Genomic DNA, 16,235 nt, shown 5'->3' on the forward strand with positions numbered 1-16,235 from the left:
ACCTCCCTAAGTCTAATACAAATCCACAGAGCAGCTGTTGGCAGTTCAGTTTTCACCAAATGCATTGTTATTATACAAACTGATTACAAAAATGTACAAGACCAAATATGCAACCGTACATACATTTTTTGATATTGTAACCATAATATATTACATTCCTTCAAGTTTCTATCCTCTGAAAGTCAAAAGTGCATTGTTATCATTCTTTAAGTGCTATTAGCATATGTCAGCATGGAAAAGGTTGCACAATCAGGACATGTGACAGTTGTAAAAACAAATGAAATACTCTGTCAGTAAGCGCCTGAGTTTGGCAAAATGACCATTGAGAGCTTCTCCATTGAGTACGATGCTAACAACAAAGACAATGTGTTCTCAAAAGGAGACACCATCTCGGGGAGGGTGGTCCTGGAACTGTCCAAAGAGACCAAACTAAACCGTCTCATCGTAAAGGCCAAGGGGAAAGCGACTGTAAGGTGGACTGAACATTATGGACCTAGATTACACATAACATACACTGCGAAAGAAAAGTACTTCTCCATTGAAAAACATCTTCTGATTGATTCAACACACGGTATGTTCTACTATTGTATTTCGTTCAGTCTAGTTTATTATAAATAATGTTTTAAAAATTATTATAGATTCTAAAGTGACACCTGTTGGGAGACATGTCTTCCCTTTTACTTTTGAAATACCTAATGTGTAAGTGAATTAAGATATTTTATTGTTTCAAATCCATGTCTATTTCTTATAAAATAAATAAATAAATAACTTTTGAATTATCTTTGCAGGGAGTTACCATCGTCTTTCAAGGGTAAACATGGCAAAATCTGTTACCGCCTGGAGGCGAGAGCGAGCAGATCCATGAGGCTGGATCGCAAAGCTAAAGAAGAATTTTTTATTCTTTTCAATGAAGACCTGTCCACCCTTGACTTAATGGTTGTATTGCATTTAAGTTTAATATCAGAACTGACTTAAATAATCTGTGAACACTAGTAATTAGCTGTGATTAGAATACTTAAATTTGTTTTAGTATTTCTATATTGTAATAAATTATTTCTACATAGGGGTATTTAATCAGCATTATTTAGTGTCAGATGTTCTTGTCACTTATTCATTATTACTAGATGCAATTACACAAATAAATAAATGAAAAATAATTATAATAATTACTGATGTTTTATGTTGGACAGAAACCTCAATACATCTGCAGTGAGAAGAAGTTTCTCTCCTCTGGAAATATAACTTTGAACATGCACACTAAACAGATGGGGTATCTGCAAGGTAAAAAGGGGAAAAACTATTAACTATTAAGTATTCTGCATGAAGACCTAATGCAGATCGGCATATTGGTGACTTCAAATTGGCTCCTTAAATAACTGCTCTTCTCTGTGCAATAAATGAACCCTATCCTGCCTTCAGCTGTCAATATAACTCATGTCTTGTTTTTAAAGGAGACAAAATTGAAGTGCGAGCTGAAATAATCAACAATTCAAACAAAACCATCACACCCAAGTACTACCTGTATGAGAAGCAAAGTTTCTACACAAGATTAAAGAGGAAGGTCTACACTAAAGACATTATACAGGAGAAAGGACAGCCAATAGGGCCCAGGACACAGCTGAATGACACCAAAGTCCTGGACATCCCAGACCTGCTTCCTCCAACTCTCCTCAGCTGCCCTATACTCAAACTGGAGTACAGACTCAAGGTAATATGCTCAAACTCAATCATTTAAGTTTTACAAGTATTACTGATGATGTTAATGCTGAAAAGCAAGCAATAGTGATCTAAGGCAGGTTGAAGGCGCTGTATAATCTAGACTGCAAAAATAACACGTCTATTGTTGAGTTATAGGAGAGTGTTTGGTATTGCAATTCAGTGGCTCTTGGGAAGTAAATGCTCAACCAGTGACAGATAGAGAACTGTATTCATACCATACTCCATACAAATGTACGACAACACACCCTTATGTAATAGATAACTATGTCAATCACTGTTTGCACTGCTTCTCCTTACAACTTCTTGTATATACGGTAACTGAGATATATATTACTATATTTCTATATTAAATTTTTACTTATGCAAATACATTTATACAATTATACCCTATTTGACCTGTCTCTTGCTTTTTTGCTACAGTACTTATTTTACATTTATTATTACCATTTATATTTTAGCTCTTTGTTATTATAATATATTGTGATGTCTGAGCTACTGTGTCCAAATAATTTCCCTTGTGGGTCAATAAATTTTGTCTAAATCTAATTAAATAAGCAGGTAAAATTATCAGGATCCCTTATGTATGTTTATTGCACCTGACTTTGCACTGTGTGTTTGCAGGTGGTCCTGGATGTATCAATAATAAGAAATACAGAGGCTAAGCTACCGATCATTGTGATGAGAGAGTCTAAGATGCTACAAGAGCAAAACCAGACTGAAGGTTTATTTGGATAGTCACGCAAAGCCATGTTCGCCTGTTTTAGCAGCATGCTTCACTGTGTTCAAAACATTAAAAGAGGGGTGTCAAACTCATTTTGATCTCAGGGCCGTATCCAACCTACTTTGATCCCAAAAGGGCTGGATCAGAAAACTCATGGCATATAAACCCCAAAAATAGCAATAAATTCAAATATTTGTGCAGAGAAATGCAAATATATTACAGAAATCTTTTTTTAAATTGATTAACTCTTTTTTTTTTTTTTTTTTTTTTTTTTTTACAAAATATTATAATATTATGAACAACCTGAAACTTTTAGAAAAATGCAATTTCAAGACAATGTTTTAACATTAACTTGTATGCAAATAGGAATAAGTCAGTTTTTTGTGGAAAATCCTGCACTCGGCTCCACTTTTCTCATTTTTGACATTTTGCTGGTGAGGGTGTCACGGTCAACAGTCAAAACTATTGTCCTTTAAGAGCATTTGGAAAGAGGCAAGTCTTCATTTGTGCTGCTCTGGTGGGAGGTGGCCACGTACAGAGGCGCTGGAGATGCTGCTATGCTAAGCATCGCAGAAAATTACCAATATTTTAATAGAAAATATAATTAAAATATTTTAGTAGAAAATCAGCCGAGGGCCAGATTAAAGGTCTTGGAGGGCCGGATCTGGCCTCTGGGCCATATGTTTGACACCTGTGCATTAAAATCTAGAGTAAACAAACATTGAGAACATCTTCTGTTTTGTGTAATCTACACTGTATCGTAATTAAGAATAAGATAGAAGTAGTAAAATACATTGGTATACGTGTCTTATGTGATATATGTACTGCCTTCATGGGTAAGATAAAAGTCCAAAGTCTGACACTACAATATACACTTCCATCAGTATTTTTCCTTGTTCCATTACTATCCCCAACCACCCCAAGTTTACTGTTCAGTTTGTATCTCCATTTCATCTGTAGGTTCTGCTTAACTATTTAATTTAGACTCCATAAAATTTTTGGTCTAGAACTGCACCCTAAGGCTTTAGTATCTGTTCTTTCTTTTTTCTGGCATCACATCCTAAATTATACAGCATTTGGAATCTCATCACTGCCTTGTTTTCTTTTTTTTCAGTTCAAAGGTGTAAAGCACACAGGCTTCAGGATTTATTAATGTGCTATAAGTTAAAAGAATCAGCAATTAATTGGAGCAGTTAGAGACTGCAGACACGAGGCATACACTTCAGTTGATCTGTAGCCCCACAGTGTGGCCAAATTTTGCTAAGCAACGGGATGTATTTCTGTAGCCTACATTTCAGGTCTAAAGAGATATGTGGTTTACAACATTTTTGTAGATGTCTAAACTACAGGGTTATAGCTAATTTATAAATATTAAGGTCTGAGGTCTAACAAGATACTAAACAAAGTAGGCTGAATATTTAGCTCCAATTGAAACATAGGCTACATTTTTGTCATTAATGTCTAAAATAATACACAAATAAACAGGTACTTAGCATGCCAGTTCTACAGTAAACAGAGACAGTGGCCAAGCACTTTTAATAGCAGACTCCTGTCATTTACTTTCAGTTTCTATTCCCACACTCCCTCTTCTGTGACATCACAGCCATAAACACACAAGCCTCTTCTAGTTACACAGCCACACTCAACTTTTAGTTAATGTTCCCAGAACAGAACAGAAAATATTATTTTACAAACTTCCCATATTACCAAATATACTAGCTGGACCTTCACCTATTTTTAGTTTGACAAATGCCTCATACTGATACTGACTGAGTTAAGGTGTCTACATTAGTGATATCAAAATATTCAAATTAGTAATCAGTACTTTTGGTTGTATTCACTATTGAGGACAATGTTAACCACTCTGTAAAGTTTCTTATGAAGGGCTGATATCATGTGACATGTACTTGTATTTATCCATCATCAACATTTCAGATTTCAGGTAATGCAGTAACATCTTCACCAAGTTAGTTACAAGTTACAGCACCTTCAAGCAGAAAAACTGAATGATTAATACCCTATGTGAAAGAGCTCCCATTTGATTTATACTTTTTTTTTAATTTATTTTTTTATCACAGATGTCCAAGTCATTTCTGACAGGTGAGGCTGAGTTTACAGTAAAGGGAACTGGCACATACCGGCAATATTACATGTACTTATTTCTTATCAAAGTTTTGTCAGACATGTCCTAAGCAAATGTTGTAAAAGCACTCGTCATCACACTGTCATATATAGGCTACAGTAGCTCTACAGCTTCAGTCCAGGACAACTTCAGAACAAAATGAGCATCAAAACCCTCACAGTTGAATATGACCCCTCAAAGGAGAGGAGAGGGTTTTCCAGAGGAGAGACTCTCACAGGAAGAGTGATTCTGGAGTTGGCTAAAGACACTAAAATAGAGTGTTTTTCAGTCACAGCCAAAGGGAAGGCATCTGTGTTTTGGACTGAAAGTTACATCTATTCTGTCGTCTCATACAAAGCCAAGCAACATTTTTTTTCTAAAACCAAAATTCTTCTGGAGCGATCAAGACCTGGTAAGTTGTATTGTCCTTTGAATGTATTCTTGTGTAAAACCTTAAATATATAGCTGTATATATTTTAAGTATTGAATTTGGAATATTATATTTTACCATCTAATCTAATGCAGGGTATAGGAAGTAAAAAAAAAATCAAGACAGTAACAGCTGATGAGGAGTACTAAAACATATGTTCTACTTCACTGAAAGCTCACAGCAATACAGTTCAATATTTTCAACTCTTTCTACCACTCTGCAGTACTATAATGTCATTTCATTCATGAATTCTCAAAATTATTAGGATCTTGTGCAAAAAATTTACCAGAAATGTATGAGTTTTCAGCATATTTGTGAGTGAAAAGGCAGATTTAAATGGTCCTGTTGCAGACTTCAACCAATTTATGCTTTCTCCATTCTGCTGTGGTCAATTTAAATCCTTATAATTAAAATAATATTTCTAATATATTTCTTTGTCTGTTCACAGGGGTAAAGGTTCTTTCTGCAGGGCGGCATGTTTTCCCCTTTGCTTTTGAGCTCCCTGACATGTACGTACTAGTATATGAAACACGACATAATTGTTTCTGTGCACTGTGTCTGATGGCTGAACATCTTCTGCAGTGACTTGCCAAAAGACTGGGTGGGTCGCCATGGACACATCAGTTATTCATTGGAAGCCAGAGTGAGCCGATCCATGAGGCTGGACAGCAAAGAAAGAACAAGCTTCACAGTGGCGTCTAATAGCAACTATTCCAACCTTGATATAATGGTAATTTATCACTAATGTCTTCATACTTTAATGTCTTCAAGTATTTTATTTATTTATTTATTTATTTATTTAATAGGGACAGTGCATTTTACAGTATCAAAGTTGAGAAAGTACACCAAAATGGCCAAATTTGTGGATTTTAAGCACTACTGTAGCTGCTATAATAAAACTTTTTATATTTCCATCTCTTCTACTACTATGATTACTAATACACTAACCACTGCAACCTTCTGTTCCTACTGCTACAACATGTCCATATATTTAATTTATATTTAACCACTATCTATGACTTTGTATTTGGTATTGTCTTTTACAGAAACCTCAACAAAGGCAAGATGAGAGGAAAGGAATGTTTTCATCTGGGAAAATGGCATTAGATGTTACTACTAAAAAGACGGGTTATCTGCCAGGTAAAAAATGAACCGTCTTTTAATTGTTAAAAAGTTTCAACAAAATAATTTATGTTTATTTATTACAACCCATGAATGTTTTACAGGTGAAGGCCTAGAAATCACAACTCAAATAACCAACAACTCAAAAGACACAAAAGCGACTCCAAAATATGTGTTCTACGAGAAGCAGTCTTTCATTTGCAAAAAAAAGAGGAAAGTTCACACTAAACACATTGTTGAGGAGAAGGGCGACCCTGTGCAGGCTGGACAACAAGTGACCCAAACTAAAGTACTACAAATACCAAAGATACTTGACTCAACTGTCCTCAACTGCAACATCGTCAAGCAAGAGTACAGGCTGGAAGTATGTGCTTTATGAATATTTTGGCTAGTATGACAATATTATGTAATAAAGTACTTTTGATGTATTTTAATTAGCCAAGATTAACATTACATTCATTGGACTAAGCTTTGTGTTGCGATGTCTTGTGTTTGCAGGTTTACCTTGATGGGCCGCTGTATTCCCCAAAGGCCAAGTTGCCAGTCATTGTGTTGTGAGAGTTTGGGAGACAAAGAGAAGGAAACTAAAATGAGAAGATTGAGTATAATATGTTTTAATATTTTTATACTGTTGTGCTGCTCATACATAATTGTAATAAATGTACAAACATATGTATGGCTAATTCATTCATTTGTGTGGCATATACTTTTCTCAATTGTCTAATGTTGAAATACAACATGTTGCATACCTTTGTCCATAGAAATAAACACACATACGGAAAAAAAGAAAAGAAAAAAAGAAATAAACACACATACCAAGAACAAGGCTTAGACAGGCCTAGATTTCATCATCATCGACATCTGAATTGGGACTAAACCTAAACTAAACTAAACTAAAAAAAAAACAAACAAAAAAACAGAAGTAAAGGTGCACTATATAACTTTTTCTGTTGGAGGGCCTGCCACCCCACCTGCTTGTATCTGTTAATATAAAAAATGAGCAGTCTGTGGACACAAGCAGAAGATACCACAAGTTACAGGCCAGATTTGTGGAGAGGTGAGCATGTGAAACATTCCAGGTAAAGCAATATCATTCCCATGAAGACAAGCAGGTAGTGGACCCCCAGACCGAAAAGTTACAGTCACCTTAGTTTGAGTATTGTAACTTAACCCACAGGATCAGATGGCTCATGTGAAAGAGAGCCTGCTGGCTGCTCACATGACAGCATGGAGAAGCAGCTCCTTTGTTATCACTACTCCAGAGCCATTTCTACAACTTTCCTGAACAATCCAAGTGTTTTCATTGAAATGTACAGATAGGGGTGGTTATAATGACAGTGAAGCACTTCCATGTGGAATACAACAAACTAAATGAACAGGGCACCTACTCTCCGGGAGACAGCCTAACTGGACAGGTCGTCGTAGTGACCACAAAGGAGACCAAAGTGCAGTGTTTCTATGTGCGGGCTAAAGGCAAAGCCAAAGTAACATGGTGTGAGGGGAGTGGGCCCAACAATGTGGTGCATCAAGACAAGAAGAAATATTTCTACTTTGAACACATCATCCTTCAGGACAAGAACAAAGGAGATGGTCTGTAAAAGAAATTGTTTTAAATGTGTATACTGTATATTATGGTAAATGCATTTTATATAGATTAATGCTTTACAGGTTCTGAAATCATTGGCGCAGGGAGAAATGTGTTTCCCTTTAAATTTAACCTACCAAATACGTAAGTAGCCATTCCTGATTGTCAATGTCTGACTTGGTCAGATGTCAGAAGCTAAGCCACCACCAGGCCTGGGGCAGCAATGGCTAGGGAAACAACTAATTGTGTCCTTAGGCAGGACACTTTCCCACATTGCCTAGTTTCAAAGTGGTGTATACGTGAGTATTGGTGGTGGTTGGAAAAGGCAGATTGGCAGCCTCTTTTTTGTCAGTCTATCTCAGGGCAGCTGTGGCTACCATAGCAGCTTGCCACCAGAGTGTGGAGTAAATGTAATGTAATGTCAAATAAAGTGCTTTGGGTGTTTTGAAAAGCACTAGGCCTATATAAATCAAATGCATTATTTTTGTCATAAAGATCTTTTAATTCAAATATTTTCTGAACAAGAACATAAACAATTGATTTTTTTGTGTAATATGATTTCATTTGCAGGGATATGCCTTCATCCTATCAGGGAAAATGGGGCAGAATTTCATACAGTTTAAGGGCCCAGCTGACACAGTCTATCTGGGTTATACACAAAGCCAAAACTGAGTTCCCATTTCAGACCAACGCAGAGTATCCATTTGCATCTAAAACTGAGATGATCTTAATTGGGCTTAAGGTATGTATATTTACACATGACTTTAATATATCAGTCTGTTATGGTTTTGTTGTTGCTGTTTTTTTTTTTTTTTTTTTTTTTTTTTTTTTTAAAGGAACAACAACAAGCAACACAGATTTCATTTTGTGGTGTTGGAAAAGTTACTATGAATGTTATCTCTGAAAAAATAGGAATCATGCAAGGTATTGTAAATAGCCTTTTATGTAATTTAGTGTAATCAAAATATTGAAAGTGACCACTGTCACTTTAGGTGAGGCCATGGGAGTGTCTGTGGAAGTTATCAATGAATCATCAAGAACAGTTACCCCCAAGTTGTACCTGTGTGAGAAGCAGACTTTTGTAGCTCAGTCCAAGCACATAGTCCACACTGAGAAGATCCTGTTTGGGATGGGTGACCCAGTTTCCTCTCAGAGCAGCCACACTGTGACCAAAGTACTGAGCATCCCACCTCTCCTGCCCGCAACCTTCTTCAACTGCTCCTTGATGAAGCTGGAGTACAGGCTAAAGGTACACACATACACTAGCAGTTAGCAAAGTAAACAAAGTAATGCTATAAACAAAAATGAGCAGATGAGAGAGAGAAAACTCTCCTTAACTGAAATGCAGAGAAGTTAGCATAATCATATCTGCAAAAACAAATAATCATTAGCAAATTTTGCATATGCATCTTCAGAACTATGTCATGCAGTAAATAGATATTTTGTACAACTGAACTCAAATGAAATCAAAGGTCAATGCAGAAGTTCTAAAAATAAATATATTAATAACACATTTATTATTTTCAGGTGATTCTTGATGTGCCACAAGGACGAGACTCTGAGATCAAGCTTCCTCTGATCATTCTTTTGGGTTCACCAAAACCACAACAGCAGAAACCAAAACGCTCCATCTGGTTTAGAAAACTTATTGGTTAAAATGGGCTATTTAGAGAGACAGAGCTGTGAGAGAAGAACTTATATGATATATATATATATATATATATATATATATATATATATATATATATATATATATATATATATATATATATATATATATATATATTCATATATGTAGAACATCTTTATATATATAGAACATCTTTTAACATTTTGATACTGTTTTCATTAAATACTTTCATATGACCTTTGAAATACAAAGGAAAGAATGATACAGTGAAAGTCAGTGATTGCAGGGTGGAGGTTCTTTTGCTCTTTTTTGCAAATGGATGAAGGAGCAAACATGTGTTGCCCAAGTGCTGGTCTGTAAGTGGAAACAGCCCCATGTTCTTGACACTGCAAACTTGTAAATGAGTGTTTTATTGTGCAACACATTGATTGTTGTGACACTTGATGATACCACAGTAATAAAGTTACCCTCATTTTTTGGCAAAAATCAGTATTAGATAAAGGGTACACATTGAGGAAAGGCACTCTAATCACCAGAACTAACTGGTCTTTTTAAACATTCATCATGTTCCTCTTATATTTATTAGGGTCATGTGTAACTGGTGATCCTTGGTCTTCAGGAAGGATGCACCCTGCAGTATTTCCTGGTTGTTAAATATTAAAAATTATGTCAAATAACAGTTTGTATGATGTTTTGCCCCTCCCCAACAAATTCATCTTAGTAGGAAGCAGATTTGATCTGGAGCTGTGGCAGATCCTGCCTGGTAACTAGCCATGCTTCTCCCACACAACCTAACCACGGCCTGATTTGCCTGAATTTGGAGACAGGGGTAAGGGGGGGAGTGGCCTGTGGTACCTCACAACTTTGTAGTGCGGCTGCCATGACAACATGTAGGCCTGCTGGCGACTCCCTGTCTTCATCTGCTGTGGTTACTATGGATACGCCCCACGGGAGCTCCCGAGATCAGCGGGATGGGCGTCCAGTCGACTAACCCTCCACCAACTGGGAACAGCAGAGGCAGAGCGGGAGGCGTGTGCGTGAGGGAGCATGTCAGCGCAGAAGACAGACCAGAAGGAAAGACACACGCAGATACTAGTGTGACCTGCTTCTGTCCAACAACATGGACCAGATGAAATGTGTTTTAAAGTGCATTTAATAAAGGAACATGATTTGAACTATGTTAGAGGTTGACCAGTATACTTTATAGAGGTTTGGAAGTAAGAGGGCTACAGAAGGCTGTGTGGAGTGTGGTTGGGGAAAGAAATGGCATCATGGCTCTGGCTCCAATGGCCACTGAGCGTTCAGGGGCTTTTTCTGCTCTGTAATTGCTCCAAGCTGTGTCCTCACAGAGCCCATGTACAGGAAACAGTCTCACGTGTTTCTAAAGGGTGTCTTTTATCAAAGAGTATAAACTTTTACACAAATATATGTTTGCAATGAGATTCAGTTTAGTTACTTTATTTAAGAAAAGGGGAGAAATAAAGTTTATAGTAAACATTTCCAATTTAATGTAAGTGCTGAAAAGTATCTTAAAAATGCTTAGGCTATATTTTACATAGAAAAAAGTGACAAGGCAGTTCTGTCCGTATTGAAGGCAGGAGCTATGTCAGAACATTCTATCTGATTCCAACACTCTACAGTTTGTTTCTCTATTTTACGTGCAATAATTCTTCAAATCTAAAGCTACCTCATGAAAGTGTAACTACACTATGCATCTGAAGTGGTAACCTTTGGAATTACATCTTCTGTATAAAATCTTTTAACACAGGCTTGCTAACAAAGAATATAAAAACTGATAATCAGCCAGGTGTTATTTGTGAAACTCTGAGAAGCAGCCGCCTCTGCATAGGTGGACGTTGCATATCTTGCAGCCAAACACACTCTCATGTCTCAGTCCTTTGTTGGTGCAGTTCCTACAGCGGCGGGAGCGCTCAGACATGCGCTCCAGTCTGTGTCCATACTCTATGGGTGAGTCAGCGTGCCTCTTACGTGCTGCCCGCTCCATGCCCCGGGCCCCCTGATAGTCTCCAATCAGCTGCTGGGCTAGTCGGACCCGAAAGTGGCGCTGAGTGAACTGTTTTCCATTGAAGCCCGTGGGTGGAGTCCCCCCCCGGCTCTCCCTCTGGATGATGTAGGCATTTACTATACAGAGATTGATGTAGAACCAAAGGAAGTAGCGCCACCACTTTTTGCAGGGCCGACCCACCAGATAGCACTCTCTCAGCTGGTCACACAGATCTACGCCTCTCATGTTTTCTTGATACAGAAGCAAGGGCAAAGGTCGGGGCATACCAAACCCAGAGCTATCACCACTGTCACTTTCACCTTCCCCCTCTGCGTCGCTCTGTTGTTTTCCCGGGCTGATGCCAACTATGCCAGGGGCAGAGTTGGTGGACAAACAGCTGACCACTTTAACATCACGTGTTACTGTGGCAACCAAGTTCCCTCGCTGACACTGGTAAAACTCACCCTGGGACAGTTTTCCAACATTGCGTGGTCTGAGAACCTCAGGGTAGCCCTTACGGCCAGGATGAGTGGGTCCACAGGCGTATAGTCCATCCTGCAGTAGCCTCTGGAGCAGTGGCACTGAGGTAAAGTAGCTGTCCATAAACAGGTGGTGGTACTGACCCTCCAGGCCCCGCACCAGGGAGGTCACCACCCTGTGGCCAAGGCATGCCGCTGCCTCCTCATCCCTCGGCTTTCCCACTGAAATCTTGGTCCGGTGGCAGTACCCTGACCTGGAGTCACACAGCATCCATAAGGTCAGGCCTTTCTTCAGAGGCTTAGAGGGCATGTACTGTGCTGGAGAGAACCGTCCCTTAACCACAATGGCACACTTGTCCACTGTTAAACAGCGATTAGGCATGTACGCGTCCCACATGGTATTCTCCAGCACGTCCAGCAAAGGCCTGATCTTAAAGAGGCCATCATAGCCACGCTCTCCCCGCTCTGGCTCTGACTCCCGCTCACACAGCTGCAGGTATTGAGTGAGCTTCTCAAAGCGCCTGGCTGTCATTGTTTTCTTAAAGCCTGCATTGCCTATGAAAATATCACTGGCCCAGTACATGCCAGTGTCCGGAAGCTGATTGATACCCATAAGAATGTTTAAGCCCACATAGGCTTGCATCTCTCTCACATCAGTGGGGTGCCAGTGGGGGTCTGTCTTCCCACTCCTCCTTTGCCGATAGAGGGCGTAACTGTTTGTTTGTTCTACCATGTGTTCAAAAAGAGAATCTGGGAAGAGTATCCGGAAATAGTCACGGGTGTCAGCATCGTCCCCCAGTGAGTGCTGCGGGCCGCAGGGAGCAGTGAAAGGTTCGATAGAGATCACCTGGTCTGGCTCTCCCCAGAAGTCAGCAGCGGTGCAGTCCTCGTCCAAGTCTTCTTCTAGGCTGAACAAACTTCTGCGCTCCTGCTCCTCCTCCAAATCGGAGAAATCGATATCCGAGTCGTTGGAGGTGTTATCGGAGCAGTTAGTGGAGGTAGAGTAGAAACAGTCCTCGACATAGTCCTCCTCGTCGTGCTTGAGCCCGTTACTGCCCGTCACCACGATGATGTTGCAGGGGACTCCACTGATCAGACTGGCTGCGTCCGCCGCGCCGTGCTCCGCGGTGGCGGCTACGTTCGCTGCTCTGAATCCATTCTCGCCCTCGCCGTCCTCCTCCGCCTCGCACGCCTCGTCTTCCTCTGAGTCTGGCTTTTTGTACGGAATCTCGAACCACTTCACATCGGCTGAAAGATTAAGCGGAGAGTCCTGACTGACGCACACCGAGCTACTTTCTGTGTCCGCGCTAGTTTCCAAAATAGTAAAAAGCTCTCTCCCTTTTCTTCCCGTCGCCATGTCGGGGTATTAAAGTGCCCCTGCATGAGTCTTTTTATGTTAATATTTCCATCGTAGCACCTCCGAAATGAACTGATGTGCACTTAAGGCACCTTCCTAGGCTATAAAATTGCCTGTTCCGTGGCTATGCGCCGTCTATAAGCTAGATTCTCATTGTTTCCGCTCCTGGCTTTTTCTGGGCTTTGTAGCGCAGTGTGGCCGCAGACGTCAGAAGCTGCATGCATGTCCTGCTTTATAGGGCGTTTTGCGACTGCAGCTGGTGGGGTTGCTAGTTCGCTAGGCTGGCAGATGGCCGCTTGCTGTTGTAATGCCCGCTGGCATTCGCCACTATCAATAAGCCGAATGGCCATCTCTGAGGCCGCACAAACAAGTTTCAACAAAAAGCACAATAGTTCACTCTTGCGATGTCTTACAAGCGTGAAATGTCGTCTGAAGAGAACAGGATGGTCACTGGCACAAAGCATTGTGAACTGTAAAAGGGTAGGCTATAACTTGTTATTATAGATCATAAGTGATCACAACATACCATATTGGTGCACAATTCACTTGACTGTGCTCCCCTGTGCTGCACACCACACTGAACTCAAAAGAGCAGCGTGTCCATTCATAAACATGCCTCTTCCCCCCTGACAGGTTCCACATGAATCTGAAGCCCTATAGGCTATTGTAGAATTAGGGACCTCCCTCTATTTTATGAATGTAGCCAAATACCCTGTGATTCACTCCTAATGGTTGAGATATGCTTCAATTACAACTAAGCCCTATACTGAGCCACTATCAAGCAAGCCCATCTGAATTTAAGATCACATGCAAAAAAAATAAAATAAATAAAAATAAAAATGTTTAAGGCAAACAATAGGCTATGTTTGATCAGTCACTGCTGTAGGCTTATAGCATAAATTTATGTATTTATTAGTCCAAACTGTGTGATTATCTTTGGTAGTAAGTTAGGCTAATTGATCTATGATAGAAGAGTGAAGATGGAATTTTTGTGAACTATCCACTAAAATCTAGTTAATACTCCTGGATCAGCTGCCATCCTAACTTCTGGTTACAGGTTCTGAAGATATTAAAACCAATGCCAAATACTAATAATATGAATCATTTAAATGTATCTTGTTTTAACTTAATAATTAATAACATATAAAACAAAGTGATTCCCGAAAATAACAGTAGTCTCTATACTAGTGTATATACTATTTATTTATTTACCCAGGTAAGTTATTTAGATTAGAACGTCAACCGATAGCACATAGTATACAAAATACAGGCCCGTAGACACTAAACAGACATCTTTGTGTATGCAGTCCACTTTGTTATTGATACATTTTTCACAATATTCTTCTGCTTATGGGTGATTAAAAAACCCCAAAAAACACCACTTAACCACTGCTGCCACAAACCATAAATAAATATGCACTTTTACCATAGTAAATGTTTTAAAGCTGCCAAATTGAACTGTACATTGTTCACTTGAAACACTATTGTTTTGTTTTTTTCTTAGGTGCTATAGTGGATACTGAGTGTAGGACATGCTGCATCGCTGCCTTGGGCCCTGCAGAAGAGGAGAGCTGATTTATGCGTCCTCCCTCACTTGCTTAGTGCAGATTCTAGTTGTCTCAGTCAGTAGTATCATGTTTCCTTGCAGTTTGCATTGATTCTGAGACAGTCATAGGGAGCCAGTATGCAGCAAACTGTGGAAAACAGGGGAGGCAGTTTGCTGATATGAGCCCAAAAATAGCTCTTCAGAAAGGGGGCCATTCTTGCGTTTTCAGGCCCCTGGAGCAGAGCACTGCAGCAGACCCCTCAGAGACTCAAAGTGGTGGGGTGGAGAAAGGTTGGCCAATGGCGGCTCACAGCTCCTTCCTGCTCTCTGCGTCTGCGTCTCTGGCGGTTAACTCCAGAGATGTGGCTGTGTGTGTGTTTGCGCCTGTGTGTGTGTGTGTGTGTGTGTAACAGGACGTGCGCTACCATGTGCGCAAATGGTGCACTGGACTGTAACCTTCCATACACATACACAGTCAACTCCTCTCACTCTGATGTGTGTTGTCAGAGGGGGGTGAATTAATGAAGTTCACTTCCATAGCCCAAACTAAATTGTATGTGAAAGCTTTATTTAACATTGTAACCTATATAGTTGAGAAAATGTTTGACATGTGATTTGACAGACTTTGTAGAAACTTCAATATTTTGGCCAACATTTCAACTAGTGACCCACTCAGATTCTGCTTAATGCACCTTTGATGGATGGCATCAGATTCACATTTATTTATTTTTCTTTCAAATTATAAAAAATATTAAAATGTCCTCCTTAAATAGGCCTGTTATAACTGAGCACTTTTGAATTATTGCTGACCTTCACACAATTCCTTGGTTTCCCTCTTGAATGGTCGGTGCCACTGAGCCCACTTGTGGTAGTGAAAGGGATTTTTTTTTTTTTTTTTTTTTTTTGTAGCATCTCATTGACTCATTGGTTACTGTACAACTTTCTCACTTATTGTTTTATTTAAAAAATCATACAACTTGAGTTGGATATTAATAAAACACCAAGACAACTTCTATTGCTCAACATAGCACATTTTTACTCTCAATAATTTGTGTGAAATTAGTGGTGCAATAGTGGGTAACTTTTGAACACAAAGACCACTAGAGGGAGCTGAAGGCCACACTACAAAGAGGGACTGCACATCAGTTTGTCAGTGTGGACGTGTGACTGATTTTTGAGTTAAAGCTTTTAATCCCTGTGCATTTCTGTTTCTCAGCCTTGACTGTCCTAGCTCTGCCTTGGACTGTGGGTGCATGTGTTCCTCATTAGGCCTATGCTGGCCTGGGACAGGCCTGGACCTACTTTGAGGCTTGCTGCTCTTGGCTCTTTCTCAGCAGGGCCTCAGCTCAGTTGGTCTTTCACAAGTTTATTCAAACATTCATAACAGACAGCACTGTGTTTCAAATGTCTGTTTTACCTCTGCTCCATGTTTTATATAAGGCATTTAATATTTGGTAATGGAGTCAGCAACAAAACAACAACAAATCCTTTAGTGTTCTGATTCTTTATTACTTTATAA

The 16,235-nt window shown here is 39.5% G+C and overlaps 3 protein-coding genes across 3 annotated transcripts; 2 read left to right on the plus strand and 1 right to left on the minus strand.

The window, feature by feature from the left end:
- The first annotated feature begins 315 nt into the window (after positions 1 to 315).
- LOC110156690 (arrestin domain-containing protein 3-like) lies at positions 316 to 6,694 on the plus strand. Its single transcript, XM_055161924.1, has 11 exons — positions 316 to 571; positions 639 to 699; positions 789 to 936; positions 1,191 to 1,281; positions 1,452 to 1,708; positions 4,686 to 4,974; positions 5,441 to 5,501; positions 5,575 to 5,722; positions 6,039 to 6,132; positions 6,219 to 6,478; positions 6,613 to 6,694. Exons 1-11 carry the CDS (start codon positions 316 to 318, stop codon positions 6,670 to 6,672), a joined length of 1,725 nt encoding a protein of 574 aa, XP_055017899.1. The 3' UTR covers positions 6,673 to 6,694.
- A 751-nt stretch (positions 6,695 to 7,445) lies between these two features.
- LOC110156689 (arrestin domain-containing protein 3-like) lies at positions 7,446 to 9,355 on the plus strand. Its single transcript, XM_020920896.1, has 6 exons — positions 7,446 to 7,704; positions 7,783 to 7,843; positions 8,270 to 8,441; positions 8,536 to 8,623; positions 8,692 to 8,948; positions 9,227 to 9,355. The coding sequence occupies exons 1-6, from the start codon at positions 7,446 to 7,448 to the stop codon at positions 9,353 to 9,355; spliced, it is 966 nt and encodes a 321-aa protein (XP_020776555.1).
- Positions 9,356 to 11,139: 1,784 nt separating this feature from the next.
- LOC110156688 (piggyBac transposable element-derived protein 4-like) lies at positions 11,140 to 13,170 on the minus strand. Its single transcript, XM_020920895.1, has one exon. It carries the CDS (start codon positions 13,168 to 13,170, stop codon positions 11,140 to 11,142), a length of 2,031 nt encoding a protein of 676 aa, XP_020776554.1.
- Between the last annotated feature and the right edge of the window lie 3,065 nt (positions 13,171 to 16,235).

This window comes from Boleophthalmus pectinirostris, unplaced genomic scaffold (genome assembly GCF_026225935.1).
Source record: "Boleophthalmus pectinirostris isolate CB_2022bp ecotype Guang Dong unplaced genomic scaffold, ASM2622593v1 HiC_scaffold_4, whole genome shotgun sequence".
NCBI classification, from domain to species: domain Eukaryota; kingdom Metazoa; phylum Chordata; class Actinopteri; order Gobiiformes; family Gobiidae; genus Boleophthalmus; species Boleophthalmus pectinirostris.